Source organism: Diplodia corticola (assembly GCF_001883845.1).
Source record: "Diplodia corticola strain CBS 112549 chromosome Unknown scaffold4, whole genome shotgun sequence".
Lineage (NCBI taxonomy): Eukaryota > Fungi > Ascomycota > Dothideomycetes > Botryosphaeriales > Botryosphaeriaceae > Diplodia > Diplodia corticola.
Window position 1 is genome coordinate 364,425 of NW_017971483.1, and position 25,768 is coordinate 390,192.

The following is a 25,768-nucleotide window of genomic DNA, read 5'->3' on the forward strand; positions in this document are numbered from 1 at the left end:
TAGAAGGGCGCCTCTATGTCATCTCTTTAGACGCTATTAGTAGACTCATCCGCAACAGAGCCATGAGTCTAGCATGGCCACCTGCCTACGTGGCGATATTGCTGCTCTTCACAATTCTCATTGTCGAGGTTAGTCACATGCCACGGAGAAGAAAGACGCAACTTTGACCTCCATCAGGGCATCAAGAGGAAATACCTCTCTTCGCTGAGGGCCGTGCCTAATGCCAGTGTTCTGGCGCCATTCTCGCGCCTGCTATGGGCTTTCCCACAGGAGCATTTCGGCAACATCACACTTGCGCTCCCACGCCTGCACGAAAAGCTCGGTCAGTGCCCGAAGCCGTCTGTGGGCATCTGGCAGTCGATACTGAGCCCGCCGAATAGGCCCGTTGGTCCGCATTGGCCCGAACGAGGTGTCGTACTATTCCCTGGACGTGTACGACCTGGTGCACAAAGTCCGCAGCGAGTTCGCCAAGGATCCCCGGATCTACGGCGAATTCGTGCAAGATGGCCACCCCGCCCTCTTCTCCATCACGTACGAGGACGCTGGCTGAACAGTGCCCGACCATCAAAACTGATTTTGTGATTTTTTCGCAGTGACGCCGAGGAGCATGCGAAACGCCGGAGACTGATGGGCCAGCTGTTCAATTTGAGCAAAATGGACAATCTGACGGAGCTGATGCTGCAGCAGGTTGACATTTTCGTGTCGGCCTTGAAACAGCGCCGCGGCCGGCCCGTCGATTTGGTACCTGCATGTCGAGCTTTGGAAGCAGACATAGTTTGTATGCAGCTCCAGTGATTTGGGCTCGAGTGTTTTGTTAACCGACATGCAGCGTCATTTGGATTCGGCACCGTCGTCGGCGCCATATCCTCGTGGTCAAAGGGGGAGGAGCTTCCCATGGTAGCGAAGAACGACGAAAAGGCAACCTGGATGCCGCTGGTAAGCGCATCGTCCCAGACATGCAAGAGGAAAAGAAAAGGAGAAACCGGAGGATAAGCAACGCACTGATCAGGTCACCAGATCACGAACTTCCCGCGTCTCTGCCTCGTCTGGGAAAGGTTGGAGAATCTCGTCTTTGCCGCCACCGGATTGCACACCATATACCATCGTGCTATGCTTGAATTCGATTCCGTAGGGACAATCTCGCAGCCGCAGCCCGATTCTGCACATGCTAACAGTCCGTTCGCCCCCAGTGGTCTTCTGCAGCTGGACTGCAAGCCAACCAGCCGACTTCAAAGTTACCCAGTAGCAGCAGTCGTCCGAACTTCATCCGCGTCATGGTCAGGTCGGGGCTGGCGCCGCAGAGCGCGCTCTCCGAGGCCAAAGAGATGCTGGGGCCTGGCACTGATACAACATCGGCGTCGCTCGCGCACATCTTATGGGCGCTGGCGCACAACCCGCAGTACCAAGACGAACTGTTCGACGACCTCGCTAGACACGGGTTCGCGGAGCACATGGGCGGCCTCGAGGGCATACCGAGGCTGAAGGCCTGCGTCAAGGAGGGAATACGATGGGCGGGCGCGGCAGCCGCCATGCTGCCTCGTGTAGTGCCCGACGACGGTGTCGAGCTGTGTGGCAAATTCATCCCCGGTGGAGTATGTACCGTCCGTTCTGATTCAATCCGAGTACACAATGCCCGTCGCGGACTAGACTGACTGGTTCCTCGTACGATAGACGATCGTGAGCTCGTCCCCGATCTGGTACCTGCGGGACAAGACGGCATTCCCCAACCCGGACGAGTACGATCCGTACCGATGGCTGAGCGCGGACGGGCAAAGGCTGAGAGACGGGCTCGCGCTCAGAGACAAGTACTACATCCCCTTCTCGAAAGGGCCGAATGTCTGCATCGGTGCGCAGTAAGTCTTCCAAGACGCCATTACTCCCCTCCCCCTCACCCCTTGACAACCCCAATCTCCACAGCTTTGAAAGTGTGTTGGGTAGAGAGAAAGCTGACTAGCCTGTACAACGGCATAAGTTTCTCGTATTACGAGCTGTACCTCGCCGTTTCGCACGTCGTCCGTAATTTCCGCATCCGGCTGGGCGCGAAGTCACTCTCGCCGGAGCAGCAGCAACAGCAACAGCAACAGCAGCAGCAGAGTCGCGGGCTGCTGCGGGCCATGTCGACGAGTGCGAGCGGGTTTCAGCCGGTGCAGCTGCCGGGGCGGCGCGAGTGGGTTGCGGCTGCGCCGACGCAGAAGCTGTTGGTGGTGCTGGACGAAAGAAAGGAGTGATGACAACACACGAGTGGGTGCAAGGCAGCAAGACGAGGCGAGCTGGGCGGGTGGGCCCCGTGCGGGGCGCGAAGCCCACAGAATTGCGTAGTAAATCATTGCTTCGACAATCGACATGATGATGCGACCCTCGTCCTCGTTGGGCGTGCAGCCGTGCTGGTTCGTCCATGATCCCCCCGAGCGACAAGATCCACCGAGGCGTCGAGCTGGCGGGCGGCCCGAAAGATGGGTGCGCTGGATCTCAGGCCGGGCCCCCATGGCTCTGTTGTCGTCCGGTCGGCCTACGTCGACAATGTTCGATCCCATTCCCGATCTCAAGGAAGAAGGTGCTCGTGTTCGCTTGGGGATTTGGGTGCATCTTCTCACCGAGATCCGGCAACATGTGGCCCTGGCGGGCTCGCGTGTTGCGGTAGTCTTGACCAAGGCCTCGGTTCGAAACAGATCGACGAGAGCGGGGCAAGTGGAGGCGAGTCCTCGCGAGTCCTCGACGCCTTCGTCGTATCGTCGGCCTCCGGGACTGCCGACCTACTGCTAATAAGCTGTACGCAGTACACAGGTACACAGGAGCCTGTCGCCCGGTGGCCGCGAGAAAGCCGAGCAAAAGCCTGCAGGGCGCGCTTGTGGCATCCAAGGAGCGACGTGATCAAAGCGTCGCGGCCGGCACGATAGGTAGATGCGACAGGCCAAGGTTTTATGGTGCTCCCTCTCTGTGTGCTAGTGTTCTTATTTTGGCCGTTTCGAGGGTCGGGCGATCCTTGGGCGGCCTGAGAGCGTGTCACGACGGCGGCAGAGGGCTGATGGCGGCTCAGCGGTCGCCGCAGAAGGGCGGTCGTGCATGCTTCGGGCAAGCAACTGTCCAAAAGCGCGCAACTGACACCGCGGCCCTGGAAATTGGCATGGGTGCGCATATTCGTGGCGGACGTGATTGGCGGCGGAGCGGAGGCCGCTAGCCGTGGCTGAGGGGCGCAGCTGAAACGGCGAGCCGCTCGACTTTTCACACCTCACAACCGCCCTCTCCACTTCGGCTTCCACCAGCGCCCTGCCGCGCGTTACGCCGTGACGCTGCACCGTGGGCCAGCGGCCGCCGCCGATCGCTGTGCGAGATCAGCCATGACGCCAGACGCGCGCGGGAGCCCGTCGCTGGCCGCTCGGAAGCCCTACTGCTAGCAGCATGGATCCACGCGGGATTCGGCCGTCGTGGCCAGCCGGGGGCCTGTTCTCCTGACGATCGCTGTCCGCCATGGCGTGTGCATCCTTGGTCCAGGAACAGCCGTCCATCAGCCGCCGATGCTCGTGACAAACCCACCCGGCCTTTGCACCGCCGCCATTGGCCCGCCGCCGGATGGGGAATCAGAGCGCTGGCCGCTCAAACAGCCAACCGCGTGCTCGGTCCACAATTCGATACGAAGGGGTTTTGCTGCCCATGCGGGTGCCATGCCGTCATGTTCCGGCCTGGGGTGGCCGCCGTTGTGATAAAGCCTCTCGTCCAGCCAGCCCCCAATGCCCTGCCAACTCGCCCTGTACACTCTCTCTTAGTTTTTCTGTTTTGCTGTCTCGGGGTGTGGCCGCCAATCATTCTTTCTGTCACTCTCTTCTAGCATCATGACTCGCTACTACTCGCTGCTGCCGCTTGCAGCCCTACTCGCTCTCTTCAACAACGTATCACAAGCCAGGCCTATCAACGATGACCTATTAGACCAATACGACTACATCATTGTCGGCGGAGGTGCCAGCGGCCTCACCGTCGCCAACCGCCTGAGCGAGGACCCCGACGTCACTGTTCTCGTCCTTGAGGCCGGCCCCGTCGACCAGGATGAGGAGTGGCTGCGCGCTCCCTTCTTCGTCGGCAACGACCCCAACCCCCCGGCCGGCGCCCTCTCCGGCCATCTGGACTACGACTGGAACTTCGGAACCGAGGCTCAGACTTTCCTCGATGGCAAAACGAGGCACTACCCTCTCGGCCGCGGTGTTGGTGGTGGAACTCTGATCAACGGAATGCTGTGGAACAGGGGCAACATTGGTGACTACGACGACTGGGCAACCCTGATTGGCGATGATGGCTGGGGCTGGGATTCCATGATGCAGTACTTCAAGAGGGTAAGGGAACGCAGCCAGCGTCTTACCGAAAGTGCGCTAACCCTCCTGCCAGAGCGAAACCTTCTCCGCCGACTATTCGGCCGAGAACGCTGCCCTGTACCAGATCCACAGCGGCGACTCGGTCCATGGCTTGGCCCAGGGCGGTGTCAACGTCACTTACCAGCGCCACTTCTACACCGGCACCGAGCACTTTTACAATGCGCTCAACGAGCTCGGCGTCCCCACCGAGGGTGACCCTAACGCCGGTGACAATGCCGGCGTCTCCTTCCTACCCATGACCATCCACCCGGAGACGAAGCAGCGTGCCGATGCCCGCAGGGTTCACTACGACCCCCACGCCTCGCGTGACAACCTTTACATCTCCAGCGGCCAGTTCGTGACCCGCCTTCTTTGGGACGACAACTCTGACTGTGGCAATGCTCCCGGTCCTTTCGCCAACGGTACCTCTCCTTCCGGCCATGGTGGCTCCAATGGCACCTCTTCTTCCGGCAATGGTGGCTCCGACGGCACAGGCAGCTCGTCTTCTGTGGGTGGCAGCGACCAGGCCAACCCCTCGGATCCCTCGAACCCCTTCAGCGCACCCTCTGGATCGGGTGTTGATGGCGTTTCGTCCGGTGCGCCCAATGCCAACAGCTCGGCCTCGGGTTCTGCTTCTGGATCGGCTTCAGGCTCGCACTCCGGCTCCAGCTCTGGTGCGCCCTACTCCAACGTGACCGTCCCCACTTGGGCCAACAGCAGCACGCCTTCGACCAGTTCCAGCGTTGATGGCGCGGTCGGTAGGGGCAGGCACTGGGGCTTCAAGTCCACCAGCGTCGGCGCCGAGGACCTGAAGGGCGGGGTGGGCATCTTCAACTTGTTCCAGACCGGCAGCCTCTTCGACCTGCTGAAGAGCTCTGCGCCCGCCGACTGGAACCCCGACTCGGGTGTTGAGATTCACGAAGTCACGACCACCAGCTACACCTGCAACTGCCCGGACAGCACCTGCTCTGAGGACAACAGCACGCCCAAGAAACGCAGCACCAAGAAGAGCAAGCGCCAGCAGCCTAACCAGCAGTGCAAGCAGCGTGTGCAGGGCGTTGAGTACGCCGCGTCGGCCAATGCCCAGCGGCGCACCATCACCGCCCGCCGCGAGGTCATCCTCGCCGCCGGTGCCGTCCACACTCCCCTGATTCTGCAGCAATCCGGTGTTGGTGATGCCGACTTCCTCGCCACCATGGACATCACGGCGCGCATCGACCTGCCCGGTGTTGGCAACAACTACCAGGACCACTACATGCTGGCCAGCAACAACCACTTCGCCGCCAACGACGACGTCCCCGTCACCTACGCCGACAACACCGAGGCCAACCGCGCCGAGTTCTTCAACGAGGGAACCGGTCCCTGGACCGCCGGCCCGCCCAATGGCGTCGCGTTCCCCTCGCTCAAGGACATGTCCGACAACTTTACCGCCGTGCTCGAGTGGGCTCGCTCGCAGACGTCGGGCCAGCACCTGCTCGACGGTCTCGACGAGACTGTCATCGCCGGCTACGACCGCCAGCACGAGCTGCTCGTCAATGCCCTGAACGACGCCGCCCGTGGCCAGTTCGAGATCCTGAACAGCAACTCGGGCTCCTTCACCTACTCGATCATGAAGCCCCTGTCGCGCGGCCAGATCCGCATCCGCAGCACCAACCCCTTCGACACGCCCGTCCTCGACCCGCGCTACGGCAGCAACCCCGTCGACCTGCAGTACCTGATGGAAGCGTTCCGCTTCAACCACCGCCTCGTCCAGACGGACGCGCTCGCCGCGCTCCGGCCCGAGGAAAACTACCCGACGGCCGCGCAGGTCGCCGACGACGCGCGCCTCCTGACGCTCATCAAGGGCGGCATCTTCACCGAGTACCACCCCACGGGCACCACGTCGATGCTGCCGCTCGAGCTCGGCGGCGTCGTCGACGCCAGCCTGACCGTGTACGGCACCTCGAACCTGCGCATCGTTGACAGCGGCGTCATGCCGCTCATCCCCGCCGCGCATCTGCAGGCGTGCGTGTACGGCGTCGCTGAGAAGGCGGCGGATCTGATCCGTGGTAACTAGATGATGGGTTGTACTGTAGATGTTTTGAGATGTGTAAAAATAAAAACGGGGAAGGGGTGTTCGGAACCCCGCGGGCTACTGGCTGGACTTTTTGGTGTATATGGATAACGGAGCGTCTGGACTTTTTTGTTATCTTTTGACTCTCGCTCTAGATTGGTCTTGGGGGAGATGGGCATGGAAACACACACGGCAACATATGTCTGTTAGATACCAATGTTTAATTTGTTATGCGCATGGGCGCTCTCTCTCGCTGTACGCTGACTTGTGATGTTGAAGTAAATGTTCGAGCGTGGGTGCGGATTCTTAATAGTACGGATACGTCCGGATGTCGGATTCTACTCCTCACGTAAGCCGGGTGTAACATTTCTGAGACATCAGATGTAAGCTGGCTTATTGTGTCATACTTAGACATGTGGACGAATGCTTCGTCATACCCTTTGTTGCTGTCGTGAGAGACGCATCCCGACGATAGCGATAATGCTAGACACAATTATAACTAACGTCGCCACGATGGAAACGTTTGCCGAGATGACTATCGAGACATGACCGTCATGCCGTCAAGATTTAGTCTGCAACCAGTCTGACGCTTCCAGCGGTTTTGTCCCAAAGAAGGCAGGTGTTTCAAAGTCAACCCTTGCATAGGGCGCATGAAATGCTTGGCGTTTACCAACGCCTTGGTGTTGGATCTGCAGACTTGCACCGGGACCTGATGCCACGTGCTTACATTGATGATCATGGTAATATAGTTTGCGGTGATTATTTTTGGAATAAAGTTACACAAAATCCTAGAGGAGGGCGTAAATATCTAATCGAGTGGACGTACGATCAGGAGCATTCAATACAAGACCCAGCGTCAAAAGTCCTGGTGACTTTACAAAAGATATGCAGATGAGCTTCAAAATCAAGAGCCTTGTAACCTGATCCGAACCATCTCCTGATGCCAGCACATGCAAGTTCGAGCTGGCTTTTCGGAGCAAAAAAAAATCCCCGTGCCGCTCCTCCCACTTTGGGAAGGTCGCTCTGCACGATTGCCCCTACATGATTGGCTACAGCACAGCAAGTGGGTCCCCCCGTCGGCCGCAGCAGCTGCACCCCACCCCCACCTGCCCAAACTCACGGATACACCTACATACTTCCGACACGCAAACATCCCCCGCGAAGATCAACACATCCCGGCCCACTGCACCGCACCCACCAACCCACCGACCAACAAGGAAAGAAAGAAAAAGAAACCAATAATATCGACGTACACCACCCCAAACACCACGATGCCATCCCAACAATACACCCCTCCCAGCAGCACCTCCTCCCCCGCGCCGCCACCGCCACCACCACCACCGCCCTCCTCAGCTCCCCCTCCCCACGACTCCTCCCTCCTCACCCTCCCCCACCCCACCGCCCTGATCCCCCCGTCCGTCGACCCCTCCCTTTCCCCGCCCCCCACCATCCTCGTCACCGGCGCCAACGGCCTCATCGCCTCCCACCTCTGCCACCAGCTCCTCCTCCACGGCTACCGCGTGCGCGGCGCCGTCCGCGACGCCCGCAAACACGCGTGGTTGACCGCGCATTTCGCCTCGTTCGTCTGCCACGACAACGACGAAAACGACAACGATGCCTCCAACAATGCTTCCAACGACAACGGCAACGATGCCTCCAACGAAAACGGCAACGATGCCTCCAACGAAAACGATGGCGCCTCCAACGACGCCTCCAACGTCAACGACAACGCAACCGCAAAACCAAAAAAACCAACCCCTCGCTTCGAGCTCGTCCAAGTGCCCGACATGCGCGCCCCCGGCGCGTTCGACGAGGCGGTGCGAGGCGTCGAGGCGGTGGCGCACGTCGCGAGCGTCATGTTGGGCGCCGGCGGCGACCACCCCGTGCGCGACGTCGTCGGCGGGACGGTGGAGGGGGCGCGGCGGGTGTTGGAGGCGGTGCAGGCGCAATATGAGGCCGGGCGGCGCGCGGAGGACGGGGCGGCGGCGCCGGCGCCGGGGGTGCGGCGGGTGGTGTTTACGAGCTCGGCGGTGGCGGTGCGGGATATGGAGGCGTTTCATGATCGTGGGAACGGGAGTGAGACGCTGGGCGCGGTGGAGGGGCCGGGGGAGTGGAATGTTGGCGTGGTGGAGGCGGTGGAGGGGGGGAGGGCGGAGGGGTTGCCGGCCGGTGGGGCGGAGCGGGTCATGATGGCGTATGCGGCGGGGAAGACGATGGCGGAGAGGGAGGTGTGGGCGTGGGCGGCGGGGGAGGGGGCTAGGGATGGGGTCGTTGTGAATACGGGTGAGTGTTTGTGTGCTGGTGTTTGTGTGTGGGGAGGCCAGATGGACGTCGTGCTTACTTTTGTGCGGGAAACTGTAGTGGTTCCGGCTGGTGTGTTCGGGAGGCCGCTCAGCCATGAGCATCAGGGCTATCCGTCGTCGTCGCAGTGGGCGCCAAAGGCCTTTACGGGGGATCCGGACTTCAAGCAGTTCCCGAATTGTCAGTATCGCCCCATGTACTGTTGACTGCTGCTGCTGCATGAGAGTTGCTGACGCGTCTGGCAGTCTACTGGATCAACATCAAAGACATGGCGCGCCTCCATGTGGCAGCGCTGGTGCATCCCGGCGTTGTGAACGAGCGCATCTTCGGCTTTGCGGGAACCTACACGATGAATGAGTTTCTCGCTTTCTACCGCAAACACTACCCGGATCGGGAATTCCCGGCGGATATCCCGGGCCTGGAATCCGATCTGGTCGAAGTCAAGCCTGCCAAAAGGGCTGAGGAAATTCTCAAGGGAATGGGAAGGCCGGGATTCGAGACGCTGGAGGACACTGTGATGGACAACATCATAGATATCGCTTAGGCTCTTAGCAGCTAAAATTTTAGGATTTCTGTTGGTCAAGACTTGTGAGCCGCAGTGCCGTCAAAATGAGTCTGCAGTTTGTTTGAAAAGCACGAAGAGACGGAGCACAAACTTTGGCTAGGCCTTGGTGCTCTTACGGAATGTGGACTTACCTCTTGTTTTTTGTACTTGCGGAGCGGCAGAAAGGAAGTTGGCTGATATTGGAGCTTCGGAAACAGCTGCCTTAGACATTGCTCCGTCATCGCTCGCCCGGAGTAGCTCAAGAGAGGCGTGTTCTTAGAATAACCGTGCGGTATAGCATGTTAATAGTGCTCTTCTTAGATGGACTGTAAGGATTATACTCTTACCCACTACACTATGCGTATGCAGGCCCTCCGGGGCTAAAAGAGGTACTAGAATAAACTTAATTAAGTTTATTCTAGCATGGCAGGCTAATATATCTTCGTGCCCTGACATGGACTGGAAAAAGTTTGCCCTCGACGTGAGAACCGTGGAACTCTCCTAGATGACGAGAAGCACACCATTAACCTGTCCAGGACAAAGAACACGCAATGGGAGAACAGGTCACCTCATCACAGTTCAAAATTCCCTCGGCAGATTTTATTTTGAACTACCACAGGAAGGTTTCGTTGATGGAAATATAATATGTTTAGTTCACTCACTGGAAGTGCATTGAGCATCTCGGACCGGTAAATGATTGGAAGTAGAGAAACGGCTAGCATAAGTAGATGAAGCTTTTTGGCGTTTCGTTTGCCTCGTGGAAACGGAGTCACTGACTTCAAAGTGATTTCAATTGCTCCGTTGTAAAACTGACAACAGGGGTTCCGAGCCAGTATTAGCCGAAGCACCAGAGCCGCCAGACTCGATGGGCATGATAATCATTGATCTCGACGGAGTCAGCGGAATCGTTCAAGATGGCAAGACAGTGCACGTAACAAATCCTCTCGAACTGAACCTTGGGACGATTTCCCCGAACTTCAGGCTGCAGAAACATCTCTCTATGTTCTCATCCCGAGACACTTGACGTTGGTGAGGATGATATTGTTGTCCTGTGATGGTCAAGCCGTGCTCTAGCTCGACAAGTAATACCGGCGGAAGTCGAAAGATGGTCAGCGGTGTCGCATTGCTTGAAAATGGTTCGGTCACTGCAGAGATGGGCGGAAATATGAGGAGGCAGAGATAGATAATTGCGGATAAAACAACGAAAACACTAGGGTACCCCCGGCTCATATATGTACATGGAAACCCTATAATCTATAGGTCCACCATACTTAGTTTGTGGATTACATATATATTTCGTATGAAACGCGAAACGCCGTATGGTATTTCTAGATCGGTATAGTATTATTATTATTACAACGGTAACAGTATTTCGTTATATAATTTACCTATACTAGAGGGGTAATGCCGAGGTTTTATATAGACGTACTATTATATTACGAAATTACGGTCGCAGATCGCTTCGCGGGGTACTAAAGAACCTTCGTATACTTAGAGGAACGCTAGGTAGCTCGTTTAGATAGTCCTAATATAGTATATATATAATAGGTTTAGTCGGGGGTTATAGAAACCACTATAGTATTAAGCGAATAAAAGAGTAGATAATAGAGATTTATTATATTATTATAAGATAAATACTACTAATATAAGAAGAGGTCTCCCGCTCTTATACGGCCGCCTTTCTAGAGGACCGGCCCCTCTTCGGCTTCTTCGTAAAAACCTTACGATAAATAACCTTACGATAAATAATCTTATAATAAATAATACCCTCTTATTTATTATTAACCCTCTACGCTTCGTAACGCTATTAAACGATTACTAATAAATTATTACGCTTACGTTATAAGAGTAATTAGAACTATATCGTTACGTTCTCGAGCGCCGTACGTTCTTTAAGCCTCTTCTTCGCCGTCGCCTTCGCTTATTCGCTATAAGTCTTATTTATTATACGATTCTACTTAGTAACCTTCTTCTAGCGCTTATTACGTAGTAGCTACTACGTCTCTTTAATCTTACCGGATATCTTACGCTTCTAAAGTACGGGTATTAGCGATAACGATCGTATAGAGGGTAGTAGTAACGATAGTAGCGGCGGCCGCGGCGGTAGTATTATTAGCCTATAGGCCTTATCGTAGGCCTTATCGTAGGCCTTATTAATCGCGGGCGACTTATAGCGCGGAGAATTCTCTACTAAATCGGGCGTATTTTAGTAAGGATTCTCTAAGAGCTCGATATACTATAACCTATCTAGTTTCTTCGTGCGAGGCTTTGTTCGGCTAGCCTTATAATAGTATAACTATATTATAGTCTCGATTATAGCGATAGCTACCTAATTATCTTTAAAGCGACGTAGGAAGGCGACCTTCTAGCGCTTTATAAACTCTATAATAACGTCCTTCTATTATTAGCGGCGAAGATTACGCTATAGCCGTAGATAAAGCCTTCTATACTTATTAAGCTTATACTATACGTATTAATTAATAGTACTACGGGTCTAACGCTTTAAAATAGCGATAGATCGTACTAATTCGTAGACGTTATACTCGCGTACTATCTATAAGATATCGTTTTATATCGATTTCTTCTTTCTAGGCCGGGGTATATCGTCGTTTAGTATAGTATTAAGTTTATAGTAATAAACGCTTATATCGTAGTAATTTCGGTGTTTAGTATATATTTATATATAATATAGAATACTTAGAATAATATACTAAGAAATAATAATAATAATAATAATAATACGGGGGCCGCCGCCGCCGCCGCCGAGACCGCCGAAGCCCCCCCCCTAATACCTAAAAAATTTATTATACCCGTACTAATAGAAAATACCCGTTAGTAAGTTCGCCGCTTCTTCTTAATACTATTCTAAAGATGTCTAGCTATCGTACTAAGCGTAGATATAACTAGGCCTTCGTAGAATAATTTTAGAGCCCGCGATAGCGCTTTCCTACGGCCTAAAATTCTAACGAGGAATATTACGACGATAATAATACTAAATACGATAAAGAGCTACCGGCGCTAGATAATCTTAATATTCTAAACGTATCTAAATACGATTCTAATAGCGAAGATAATTATTATAATAATTTTAATATAAGTAACGATACGCCCTACGGTATACTACTTAAGATTCTTTTTAAGAATAATCCTCTAGTCCCTCTTCTTCTCGTTTACTATATAATCTACTAATAAATATAGAATAGATTAGATAACGCTTAAGAAGTTCTAACTTCTTCGCTACGTACGTAATATACCCCGGGGCGTATATAACGACCTCCGCCGGTACTTACTAGTAAATATCCTTCTATCGCGAAGATACGTTTCTAAGTAGCTTAAAAAGCTTATAGGTATTTATCTAACTCTTATTAACTACTATAAAGATAGCTATATAGCCTTTATTAGACCGTTCGCCGCCGATAAGCGCTATAGATACTACTCTAAGAGCCGATATTACGCCGAGACTCTCTACCGCCGCCGCCCTCGCCGTATATATACGTATATACCTATTATACCTAGATTAAGAGTATAATACCGCTACGCGGAGCGTACTAATATTATAAAGATATATTCTTAGCTTATATAAAACGTTTAGAGTGGTAGAATACTATAAAGATTATAAGATAATAATATAATTAAGTAGCCCTTAGATCTCGCTCTATAGCTATCTCTCGACGGTATACCGGTAGTTATCGATTAATATACCTACTCGAGTACTTTAGTAGTCGTTATAGTACTTAATCTATCTCTATAGCTTCGCTATAAGCGTAGTAATATTCTCGTAAGTTTTATTATACCTAGGCTAAGAAAATATAAGAATCTAGATAGCTATCTATAGCCACTAATCGAGGAGCTACGAGAACTAGAGTCACCCTATAGTATTAAGATATAGGACGGTTTAATATACCGTTATTTCCGCTTAAGAGCTATTATATCTCTTATAACGGATAACGGGCCTACTATTACTAATATTATAGGCTTAAAGATACCCGGTAACGCTATTTCGCCGTATAAATACTATAAGATTAAGGCACGGCGGTATACGAATAATAATTATTATTATTTCTATAGCGGCCTAGCTCTTAACCACCCTTAACGATCGTGCCTAAGGAACGATATACGCGATACTATAATTCTCGGACTAGAGAAGTAAAGAATCTTAGATAAGAAATATACTATAGAAAAAAGCGTATTAATTTCGTATTAATTTCGCGATTTTACTAGTAAAATATTACGTAAATACGCGATATTCTTCTATAAGTATTAGATTCGCTAATATATCCGTAGATATCGAACGAGAATTCTATCTATTAAGACTCTAAGCGATATACTTCCTACGAAGCTTTTCTATTAATACTATATATAATATACTTCTATAAGAATCTATAGCCGCGTCTCGTATACGCTTCGTATACGAGATCTATAGAAGTTACGTACTAGTTACGTAACTCTCGCTTAGCTATATATAAAAGCCCTTTAATCTACGGGCGAAGGCTAAATCCCTTAAGAATTCGTCTATTAATTATAAGCCCTCTTCTTATATCTATCTTAAGCTCCCTATTCGTGCCTTATATCTTATATTCGAATCCTTCTCTTTAAATAGCCGGTTTAGAATATCTTCTAAGCGGACTCCTCTTTTCGTACGCGACGCGTATACGTCGCGTACCGAAAACGCTACGGTCGTATAAGACCCCTTAACTAGGTCGGACTATCTAACTCCTAGCGAATTAGACGATAACGCCGACGAGATACCCCTAATACCTACTACTATAAAAGAACTCCTCTTTATAACGATTACGCCCGAAGACGTTATTACGAATTTAAAGGCTAAGATCTATAGGCTCTTTATAGTAATCCTAACCTCCTCGGCTTAAATTATCGAATTAAACGCTTTAATTAAGGGTCTATAGAAACGTATTAATATACTCTCTTAGCTAAGCGTATCTAAAACGTATACTTCTCGTATATATCTCGACTTCGAAGCGCGGAAGGCGATCTAGCGAGAAAAGAACGTTTCTAAACTATAAACCGCGATCTAGTACTATTTCGATAAGTAAATTAACGAGTTAAATAATAAGTTTAATATACTTAATCTATAAGACTAGAATACCGAGAAGTAGATTCGCTAGGCCCTCTAGGGCCTCGCGAAGTACGAAGTAATCGCCTAATACGTCTACTAACGCCTAGATAAATTCGTAACCCGAGAGAAGCTTCTCTTTAAGAAGTTTAAAGTAATCGTTTAAGATTAAGTAAGAAACCCTACCTTACGGCGGTACGAGAATACGGTTATATTCTACCGCTCCCTAATAAAGCCTAGTACGTCGTATTAGAAGTACCGCGCCCGTATAAAAAGCCTATATAAATAGCTTCTATACGCGGTAGCCGATAAAGACCTTCTTATTAACCTCTTCTTTATAAACCTTCTAGAGGTCTATCGTAAAAAACTCCTTAAATACTCTACGATAAAGACTATTCGGGGAGTTAAGAAACTCTACGACTTAATTATTAGCCTTAAGTAGACGCTCGGTTTAGTTAAGATAGCGTAGACGGAGGAATAATAGCGCTAAAGCGCGGGCTATAAACGCCCGCGTCTAGCCCACTCTATCGATAATAGGCGAGGTTGGTTAAGGAACTCGAGCCGATATAAGCCGCCTCGCTAAGAAGACTTCTAGAAGTCGACTCGTAGATAAGGCGTAGGCGCTTTATATACGAAGCGTAACTCGGGCTTTCGCCGATTTAATAAGAATTCGGCTAGTAACTAACTCTCTTCTAGAGCCGATAGCTCGAAGAACGATAAGACCTCGAGAAAAGAATAGTTCTAGTAGCGGCTCTAAGCCGCCTACCTCTAGGACTAGTCGACTAAGGCTTAACTAAACGAATCGTTATAAACGTTCTTCTAAAGTCGCCGGAAGGGCTAGTAGCCTTAAAGGCCCTCTTAGATTTAGAAAGCGATATAAACCTTATTAGGTAAGATCTAGTAAGTATCTATCGCGTATTCTTCTCGTACGTTAAGCGTACGCTCCGCGTATACTTCTTAGATAACTACTCTATAACTATATAGAACTTCTATAAACTTACCCTCTAGGCTAAAGACGGAATAGGCGTTAAGCGAACTATCGGACCGCGCCTATTCTAGAGCGCGTTCTTCGAGGGTTACAACCTAATCCTCGGCCTAGACTAGCTAAAAGCGGCCGACCTTATCGCCCGCTTTAATACGAATATCCTTAAATAGAGTAATCTATACTAAGACCGTATCGAGCTTATCTCTACGATATAATTCGCTAGTTAACTAGCCTTAAACGATTCCGTCTACTAGATTAATCTAGAAGATAAGGTTCCTAGTTAGAACTAGCCCCTATTAACGTAGAGAGGCGGAGATTATAATCCTACGTACTATTCGCGACGCACTAACGCCGCGTATACGCGATATATATACTTCGTATCGAAAGCGTAGGATAGTTCTATTCTTATAGCCGTAACGGTTACCGCGCTATAAGAAGAACTTCTAAGTTAATACTAAGACTTTACGGATATTATATCGAACGAACTAGCCGGTAAGCTAGCCTAAAACTCTAAATACGACTATACGATCGATCTAGAGAACGATAAGTCGCCGCTCTAAATACCTATCTATAACCTCTCGCTAAGAGAGCTATAAATTCTACGAGAATACCTCGATAAGGCTCTTAAGAAGGGCTAGATTTAGTCTAGTAAGTCTTCTACTAGCGCGCTAATTCTCTTCGTCTCTAAGCCTAACGGGACTATACGATTATATATCGATTATTAGGGGCTAAATCGGGTTATAATTAAGAATCGATACCCGCTTTCCCTTATTAGCGAACTATTAAACCGTATATCTTACGCGAAGATCTTTACGAAGCTAAACTTACGTAACGCCTATTATAGGCTTCGTATTCGTAAGAGCGACGAGTAGAAGACGGTCTTTAAGATAAGATACGATCTATTTAAGTATCTCGTTATACTCTTCGGCCTAGCTAACGCGCCGGCTACGTTCTAGAGCTATATTAATAAAGCTCTTAGAAGCCTTATAGATACTATCTACGTCGTATATCTAGATAACATCTTAATCTACTCTCGAAACGAGAAAGATTACGTCTAATACGTTCGATAGGTGCTCTAGCGCCTCCGGGACTAGAGCTTATATATTAAGATATTAAAGTATACCTTCTATACGACCTACGCGGAGTTTCTAGGGTTTATCGTAACGCCTAGCGGCGTCGTAATAGACCCCGAACGCGTAAAGGCTATTTAAGAATAGCCGGAACCTAGCTTCTTTCGTAATATATAAGTATTTCTTAGCTTTACTAACTTCTATAGGCGATTCGTATAGAACTACTCCTCTATTACTAAGCCTCTAAATAACCTCCTCCGGGACGCTACTTAGATACCTAAGAGAGTACCTACGAAGAAGTCCTAGAAGGGCCTAACTAAGTAGTATATTTAATTCTACTAGCTAGACGACGCTACGTATACGTTTCGTACGCTAAAAGACGCCTTTTCGCACGGCCCGGTCCTTCGGTATTATAACCTAGTATTATAGCTAATACTTATTACTAATATATTAGATTTCGCCTTAGCTAGTATTCTACTCTAGCCCTAAGCGTAGGAGGGCGACTAAAAACACTAGTTACCTATTACCTATTATAGTAAGAAGTTTACGGCTATAAAAGTACGCTACGATACGTACGATAAGAAACTACTAGCTATCGTTAAATACTTTAACGTATAGCGATACTTCCTCGTATACGCCTCGTACCCGACGCGCGTACTTTACGATTATAATAATTTTAGATACTTTATAAGTACTAAAAAGTTATTAAAACGTTAGGCCCGCTACGCTAAAACGCTAGCGAAGTTTAACTTCGAGATTAAATATAAACCCGAAGTCTCTAATTCCGTTAATTCTCTCTCTAGGCGACCCGATTACGTATTAGGATTTAAAGAGGTTAAAAAGAAGATATACTTAGACGCTATATTACTAACGTTATAATAAAAGCTACGGATACGGGAACTTATAAGTAGTTCCTCGGGGGCTACTATCCCTACTACGCGCGGCGTATACGAAGAGTATATAAGAGACCCGCGCTACGATAGCTAATTAGATAATACGCTCTTCGTTTCTCTACTAGGACTTATCGCCGCCGTATATACTAGCGCGGCTAGCGAAAACCGTAATAACGCGAGGGCCTAGGGTTTTAAACCTCTAGATAAGAAAAGCTTACGGCTAGCGTAAGCCCTCGCCGGTATAAAAGAAGCCCGGAGCTTCGTATTACGTTAAGTAATAGTAGTAGCTATACTTAACGAAAAACTAGCTATAAAGAAACCTCTAAGATTACTATTCTTATTTATTAAGAAGGTCTAGCGGGAAGACGATACCGTCGTCTAGCGCCGGACTTAAACCCTAGAAGAACTTATAACTAAGAATTAATCCTTCGACTAAGATAGCCTTCTACGCCGCTATATAAAGGTCTATATCCCTTATAGTACCCCTCTACGGGACGAGATTATTAGGCGCAACTATAACAACTCTACGGGCGGCTACTATAGCTTTAAACGTATATATAAAGTAATCGCACGTAAGTACGAGTAGCCCGGCCTAAATAAGGAAGTTAAGGCCTATATTAATATATATAACGCCTACTAGAGATATAAGGTACGTCGCTATAAGCCCTACGGCCTCCTATAGCCGGTCGAGGTAGAACGAGAACCGTAGAAATACCTCTCTCTCGATTTTATTATAGATCTCTCTAAATTAAGGGGCCGCGATAGAGGCTTATATAACTCTATTTTAGTAGTCGTAGACCGCGCTACTAAGAAGGTATTTTACTTCCCGGTACGTAAGACGATCGACGTAAAGAATCTTACGGCCCTACTTAAACTATACTTCTTATAGACGATCGTTTCGGACTCTATCGTCTTAGATAGAGGGTTAGTATTTACTAGCGAATACTAGTCTATTCTATACTACGAACTAGATATTAAACGACGCCTTAGCACGGCATTCTATCTATAGACGGACGGGTAAATAAAACGTTAAAACTAAGAGATTAAGACGTATCTAAGGATATACTCTAACTAGGAGTAATCTAATTAGGCTAAACTACTACTATAAGCAGCATTCGCGTATAATAATAAGTTATACTCTACTACCGAATATATCCCTAATATTCTAAGCTACGGTACGGATAACGAGGCGTTAGACGGTATTCTTAGATCTAACTAGATAAGAAGCCTCGTAGTAGTATTCTCGGGTATTAAGAATATTACTCTCGCGCCTAACGTAGCTAAAGCGTATATTAAACGTATACGTAGCGTATACGCACGTATATACTAGATAATTCTATACGTATAGTAGCTCTAGGCTTAGTACTATAATAAAGACCGCCTAGATCGCCACTTTAAAATAGGGGACGAGATTCTACTATCTATAAAGAATATTCGTATAAAGCGACCTTATAAGAAGCTAGACGGCCGATTCCTCGGTTCCTTTAAAATTATTAAAAAGATTAAGAACTCCGTCTACTAGCTTAAGCTACTAGCCTTAATAGCGCGGCTCTATTCTATCTTCTATATATCCCTTCTAGAGCTATACTCCGTAAAGCCTAATTTCTAACCGCCCGCTATAGAGTTAGAGGATATATAGGAGGTTAAGACCGTCGTTAATTATAAAGACGGCCCCCGCGGTTCGTAGTATCTTATTAAATAGCTAGGCTAGCTAAATAAATATAATAAGTAGAAGTACGAGTACGAACTCGAGAACTACTAGAAACTACTCGACGAATACTATCGATAGTATTCTAGGGGAATAAACCTACCGGGTACGAAACGCGTACGAAGAGTACGCGGAGAACCTTCGTAACGAGGCGAAAAACCTTAAAAAGACCTACTAGGGAATAACTCTAAAGATACGAAGAGCGTGCGAAGAGTACGCGGGGATCTACCGTAAGTAGGCGAAAAATCTATAAAACGCGGGCGGGAAAGGCCTTCTAGTTTAAGAAATAAGACGAAGCGGTAAAAGCTTAGTCTTCGAAATTTAGAATTAGAGGGCGAAAGCTACTAAATATATTATATACTACGGCCGAGATCGACACGTTACCGAAAGATATTTAAAATAAAAATCGTAGTTTCTTTCGTAGTTAGGAAATCCTATAGAACCGATTAACTTACGAAAACTTTCGGGTTAATAACTATAATATAAGAAGAATAGATTTTTATTACTAGGCGTAAGCGCCGCGTACGAGAAGCGTATCTAATTCGTATAAAACTCTAAGCCTAGCCTAACTCGTAAAGAACTCTAAAACCTCGCTAAATATTAAAACTAAATTTTACCTATTCTCTACCCCTTATTTTACTAAGGGCCTATACTAGTACTACCGTATACTCTTTTAGCTATTACTCTCGTCGAGGGACTTATCGCGGTTTAGATTAAGGCTATCCTTCTTAAAGAGGTTATTCTAGCTACGTAAAAGGCGGTCCTCGGTAGCTACGTCGATACGTTAGTTCGTAGAAAGTATTAGACCGACACCGCCTATACTAAGCTATACTAAGGGTTAGTAAAAGTAAAAGCGGACGGTTAAAAAAGCCCTTATCTACTTACGTTAGAGATTATAGTCGCGAGAGACCTACTAAGCGTATAAGTACTTCTTAAGACCGCTAGCGTTCTTAACGCGAGCCTTCTCGAGCCGGCGGAAGTTCTTAACGTAGTTAAAATACTTAGAGGCGTAGCTACGAACTAAATTCTACTCCTTAAAAGTATTATAACGAATAGCCTACTAGCGTATAAACGATAATACGTTTATAGCGCGGCGAAACTTAGAAGGCGGCTAGATAGGCGAAAAGAGTTAGCTAAAGATACGACGCGTATACGAATCGTAGAGTAAACTTATCTAAGTATAATCGTACCGCGCCCTAGTATATCTCTAGTACTTCGAGAGCGGTATTTTATATATATAGCTCTACTTAATAATATTCTTTACGTTATTATCGATCTAAGAAGCGAAAGCCTAGTATAAAAGATAACGTTTATAGAAGGCCTTATAATAAGGCGGAATCGGCTTCTAATAAGAAGCTAGGCCGCGTATACTAACGAGACGACGTCGAGAGACGTTCCGTATATTAAACGGCTTATAGCGAGCCCGAGTCTTATCTTTATTTTTATCTTAAGCTAATTTAAGACCGAGCTAGCTTATATAAGATAGCTCCTTTTCTTTCTTATCTATACTACCTATAGGACTAGCTTCTAGAGTAATAGAAGACGTTAAAGAACGAGCGATAGAGCCGCGGGAAAGAGTTAAAGATAAAGCTATATTAGAAAATAGATATAGCGTAAAGTCGGAAAACAATCGCGTAAGAGAACTCTAATATACGGAGACTTCTTACTAGCTTCTTCTACGGTACGCGTACGTAAAACGTATAGGCCCGGATTCTATAAAAACGTGCCTATCTAATAGGAGAAACTATACCTATCTAACGCCTAAGTACTACTCGTAAAGGGATAAGAACCTATTATCTAGCTAATAGATATAGATATAACGATACTAGCTACTAAACCTAGCCGTAGACTAAGAATTACGAGTAGTAGTAGTAAACTCTATAAAGATAGATACGCCTAATATAATTACTATAAAGAAATACCGGGGGGGAAGTACGCGCCGCGTATACTATACGTACCCGGAACGTATAAATAATAGTTCTAAAACGCTTAAGCCATATACGAGACTCGCGATTATAAACCTAAAAAGATAAAAGACGGAATAACCGCTATTACGTAGAAAGTAATTACTACTTCTCCTACGTAGAACTAAACCCCTAATAGAGTTCTACTTCTAGATACTCTAAGCCGCGTAACGGCCTAGAGTAGCTAAACTTTTCTACTATTCTAGCGTATAGCGCTATATACCCGACCCGCGTATAATAGTCGTACGCGTTAAGTATACTCCGCGCACCTACTTATAATATAGATAAAAGCGGATATTCTAAGGGATATAGGCTACGGCTTTCGCGCCTAGAAATTTTCTTAACGACTCTAGCTGCGAGCTTTTCTCTTTCTAATAAGAAAGGTTTTTCTCGTAGAAGGTATATAAGGTTCTCGAGTTTTTTTATTCTTTACGGGGTCGTAGTCGACCCCTATAGTAGGGGGGGTAGTATAAGAATCTATAGCCGCGTCTCGTATACGCTTCGTATACGAGATCTATAGAAGTTACGTACTAGTTACGTAACTCTCGCTTAGCTATATATAAAAGCCCTTCGGCCTACGGGCGAAGGCCGAATTCCTTAAGAATTCGTCTATTAATTATAAGCCCTCTTCTTATATCTATCTTAAGCTCTCTATTCGTATCTTATACCTTATAACTCCTTAATCTTACTAAACTACTTATAGGGCTTTAGACGAATATAAGAGGTAAGCCGAGCGATTAAGTAAACGCCCGTAATAATTCTTAGGCGGTTAGAACCTTTATATTATTATAAGATAATTAATATAAGATATCTACTATCTATAAAGGCCTAAGAGCGACTCTTCCCCGATTACTAGTAGATATACTACTACGAGACGTTATTAAATACTATAAATACTTTAAAGTAGCTAAATAGAAAGCTTAGCTAACTATTTAGAGTCCTCCGTATCTCGCTAGACACCTATAGAAGCGACCTTATAAGTATCTATTACTATTAAGTAAGATATACGTCCTCTACTCCTAGAGAGACGTTTCTTAATACTAGATTAACGATATTAATACTAGCTACCGCGAGTTCGTACGCGAGTATAAGAGAATCTACTATAATAATAATAATAGGCGCCTATCGGTATATACTCTATAAGTTTATAGCCTTCTATACCTCGCTAAAGCTATTTATAATTATAAGTTAGCTCGTTATTAGTAGTAGTTCTCGTTTAAACGTCTCTATAGCCTTATAAAGCGCCTCGCCCGTAATAAGGCGAAGTTAGATATAAGTATAACGAACGAGATAATTATATAAAAGTAGATATATCTATTAGAGCTCTTTAAACCCCTAGTAGACGATAATAATAACGTATCGTTATTATAGCTACGGCTATTAGGTAAACTACTATACGCGGCGATAATACCTCGTAAGAGGCGTATACTAGGGAAGATACTACGATTCTTTATTACGGTTAGTAAAGATAAGGATACCTAAATAACCCGTTTCGTAGAGGAATATACTAGATTTAAGCGGTATCTTATCTTAAAGAATATTATAGTATACGATAGTATCTTATCGTAGCGCGATTACTTAGATAATCGTAATAATACCCGTATATACTATAATAGGAGAGTGTCGGGTAAGAATAAGTATACCCGTATCTACTATTATTTAAGTATTTCTAACTATAGCTACTACGCTTATATAGAAAACCTCCGGGATATATAAAGAAGCGATAATAAGAGAGGCTTACTAATTACTACGAGCGCTAATAGCGGCGGGCGGCGGAGGTTTTATTTAGTAAATAATATCGTATATTCTATAGATATTATAACCTATACGAATATACGCGGAGGATAGATATATATAGTAGTTAGCCTAATCGCGCGCTTATTATAGTAGCACGATCGTAGGGGGGGTATTAGAAGAAATATCGGGGGTAGTATTAGTAGTAATTATTAGGGCGGTAGGCGGCGGCGGCGGTAGCGGCGGGTTAGTTTAAAATACTATATAATATCGTAATATTTCTATTTAAAATACGAATATTACTATCGTTACCCCTACCGTTTCTATATAATCTTATTAAGAAACTATTAAATATAGTAATTATACTATTATAATAATAGATAACGCTATTATAACGCCCGGAAACGGCTACTAGGTATACCGCTATTAATAATAGCGCCACTATTAGCCGGGGGTACCCTAGTAAAAGTATAGTTGGGATTAGGAGATATGGTAAAGTTATATAGAGGTAAGTGCCGGAATATCTTCGTAAACTTTTAGTGCTTTTAATCTTCCGCTACAAAGTGTTCGAGTCATACTAGTAGACGTAGGCCAAGGACTAACAGGTGGTGAAATGGTTTTTTAACGAATACACCCATAGTTTAAAGGAGTGGAATTGACACGGGAGATGCCGTTGATTCTCAAGTCCGGCTACTTACCGAATCAGTTAAACCCGGCAAATCTCGGCGAGGCTACGGCAAAGACGCCGATCACGTTACCATGCTGTTATCCCTCCTGTTTACCTTTGCATTCATAGGCACGCAATGCTATTGGCACATAATACTATGTAGTCCGATTCTGTAGATCTACTACTAAGTGTTGCTTGTGCCTGCTTGGCACGTCGTTACGTTTTCGCGGCCGATCTTTCTTCGGGATTTCCTCTGCCGCGACGGAAATTGCAGGTGTGGGAGTTCTCGTATCGGTACTGGATCTTACAAAGGTCTACACGGAGCCATGGTGCGGAGGCGTTTAAAACAATCCAGCGCAATGGTCTGCTATTGGCCGCAACACTTTCCCGTTACGGCCGTCATGGTTTCGCCTTGTTTCAGGTATATCTCAACACACACCACTCTCGGTTGCTTCGTGTTGTTCTCCCCTATAAAATATATAGGCGTCTGCAGCTTCGAGTTCGCAAACCCGTCAACTCGCCGCTGCCTCTCCCCAACGTTCTTTACTCGACACTCATTATAGCGAAAATGCGCTCCACTTCATCCGCCGTTGCCGTGCTGGCTCTTGCATTGGGAGCTGTAGCAGATGACCAATGGCACTTTGGCGACACCGTCTACATGGGCCCCACGAGCGGCAGCACGTACATCAAGAAGGCGACCTACTCTCTCGTGCCGCCGGCCGCGCCTAGCGATTTCACCCAGAGCGACTGCTGGATGAGCATCTGGGTTGGTTCGTGTTTCCAGCCTCTGCGTTCAGTTTCACAGCACTGATGATCAAACGCTAGGCATTTCGGCTACCCAGAGCGACAACGACATTCCCCTTATGCAGCCGCTGTTGAACTGGGCTCCGGACAACGCAGCCGTGTGAGTTGCAAGATGCATCCGATATTGGTGATACACTACTGATCCATGCGCACAGTGGCTGCCCCGCCAACAACGACGCCTGGTGCGTCGTTGCCAGCACCCTCTTGCCTAGTAAGTCGTGACCTTGCGCATGGAAGATTCCAAGGCTAATATCTCGACAGCTGGCCAGACTGCTGAGCCCTACGTCGCGGTCCCCATTGGCTCTACGATGGATTTCGAGAGTATGACGCCCCGACGACATCAGTTCGATTATATGGCTTGAGCTAATTCATGCAGTCGAAACCGTCTCATCCGGCACGGTTGAGCAAAAGGTCTCGATCAACGGCAAGGTCGTCTCGACGCTGACCAACAGTAAGTCCCTACCACGCGGGTCCAAAGTCTCCTTTACTAAACCGAGCAAAAGGCAACATCGGCGAGAACCCCAAGTGGGTCATCGCGTCCAACGAGTGCTACTCGGGCCAGTGCGGAAGCATAGAAGCCTACAGTAAGTTTTCACCCCCGCGTCGGCGGCGCACGTGTACGGCTGTTGATTTGTTTTACTCGCAGCTTGGTCCAACATGACCATCACCCTGAGCGCCGCGGACACGAGCTTCGGCAACTCCCTGATGATGGAGGGAGTCACCTCGTCTGGCTTCAAGTCGTCTGACAACGGCGTTACCTGGACCGGCGACTTCAAGTTCGCTGCCGAAAAGTTCCCCTCGTCGTAAATTTCGGGTTATTCCCGCTTCGATGGTTGAACCGGTTTATACAAGGATAGTTTTGACATTGAGAATCCAAGCCGTGAATATCATCAATAGTGTGCTTCTTGAGAATCGTGCATATTGAAGTTGGCTCTAGAGATGGAGCCAAGAGTGAGTAGTGGTGCACGTTCCCGATGAAGGTTGAGTTTAAGCTTAGTTTAGGGTTAACGGCTAACCACATGGCCGGCGTCGGTTGCGACCCGAGTGGATATCCCCAGCGAATAAGGCTTGGTTTTGTTTAGCCAAGAAGGTCTGAGCAGAAGAAAAAGCGGTGCACTTCAGCGCTGCCGCTTGCGCGAGCTCAGCCTCTGCTGATGACCCTTCATGGTGCAGTGACAGCCGGTACTGGAGGACGAGAATGCGCAAGTAAATAAACATGGAGTTGGCGTCCAGGACACTACTTTGCCGCTGGGAATAGTGGGCTGAAGGATGGGGTCAGTTCTGTGGTGCGACGGACGAAATCACTGTGTTCTGGTGTAACGCAGACACCGAGGGTGTGGCTGAGGTGTTGCACCCGAGTAGCATCCGCCGTTTTCTGCCAATACCCGAAGAGAGGTTGGGCGGTTCTACGAACCGTGGGTGCAGTCGGCAAGCCGTAAGGAATCCGGACCAAAGTTGATCTGTGGTAGGGCTGAGGGCGCGTGATTGAAACAAAGGAGCTAGGCGCTACCAGAACCGCGAAGGTGCTCGACGGACAAGAATAAGTATCCATCAAGCCAGTCGCTGACTGTGCCGCTATCGGCCTACCCTGCGAGACCCCGCCTCGTATCACGGCCGCAGTGCAACCA

General features: G+C 47.8%; 4 protein-coding genes across 4 annotated transcripts; all 4 read left to right on the forward strand.

Annotated features, from left to right (window-relative positions):
• Positions 1–62: 62 nt before the first annotated feature.
• On the forward strand, positions 63–2,228 carry BKCO1_4000109 (cytochrome p450; the record flags this gene model as incomplete). Its single annotated transcript, XM_020275526.1, has 9 exons — positions 63–128; positions 178–322; positions 381–531; positions 594–778; positions 830–936; positions 1,018–1,128; positions 1,191–1,592; positions 1,672–1,853; positions 1,973–2,228. The coding sequence occupies 9 exons, from the start codon at positions 63–65 to the stop codon at positions 2,226–2,228; spliced, it is 1,605 nt and encodes a 534-aa protein (XP_020134407.1).
• Positions 2,229–3,830: 1,602 nt separating this feature from the next.
• BKCO1_4000110 (gmc oxidoreductase) lies at positions 3,831–6,399 on the forward strand (the record flags this gene model as incomplete). Its single annotated transcript, XM_020275528.1, has 2 exons — positions 3,831–4,325; positions 4,378–6,399. 2 exons carry the CDS (start codon positions 3,831–3,833, stop codon positions 6,397–6,399), a joined length of 2,517 nt encoding a protein of 838 aa, XP_020134266.1.
• A 1,268-nt stretch (positions 6,400–7,667) lies between these two features.
• BKCO1_4000111 (aldehyde reductase protein) lies at positions 7,668–9,241 on the forward strand (the record flags this gene model as incomplete). The annotated part of the gene is made up of 3 exons (XM_020275529.1): positions 7,668–8,679; positions 8,758–8,877; positions 8,943–9,241. The coding sequence occupies 3 exons, from the start codon at positions 7,668–7,670 to the stop codon at positions 9,239–9,241; spliced, it is 1,431 nt and encodes a 476-aa protein (XP_020134265.1).
• Positions 9,242–23,904: 14,663 nt separating this feature from the next.
• BKCO1_4000112 (uncharacterized protein) lies at positions 23,905–24,947 on the forward strand (the record flags this gene model as incomplete). Its single annotated transcript, XM_020275530.1, has 7 exons — positions 23,905–24,106; positions 24,162–24,240; positions 24,296–24,351; positions 24,402–24,461; positions 24,517–24,591; positions 24,644–24,724; positions 24,787–24,947. 7 exons carry the CDS (start codon positions 23,905–23,907, stop codon positions 24,945–24,947), a joined length of 714 nt encoding a protein of 237 aa, XP_020134268.1.
• Positions 24,948–25,768: the final 821 nt, after the last annotated feature.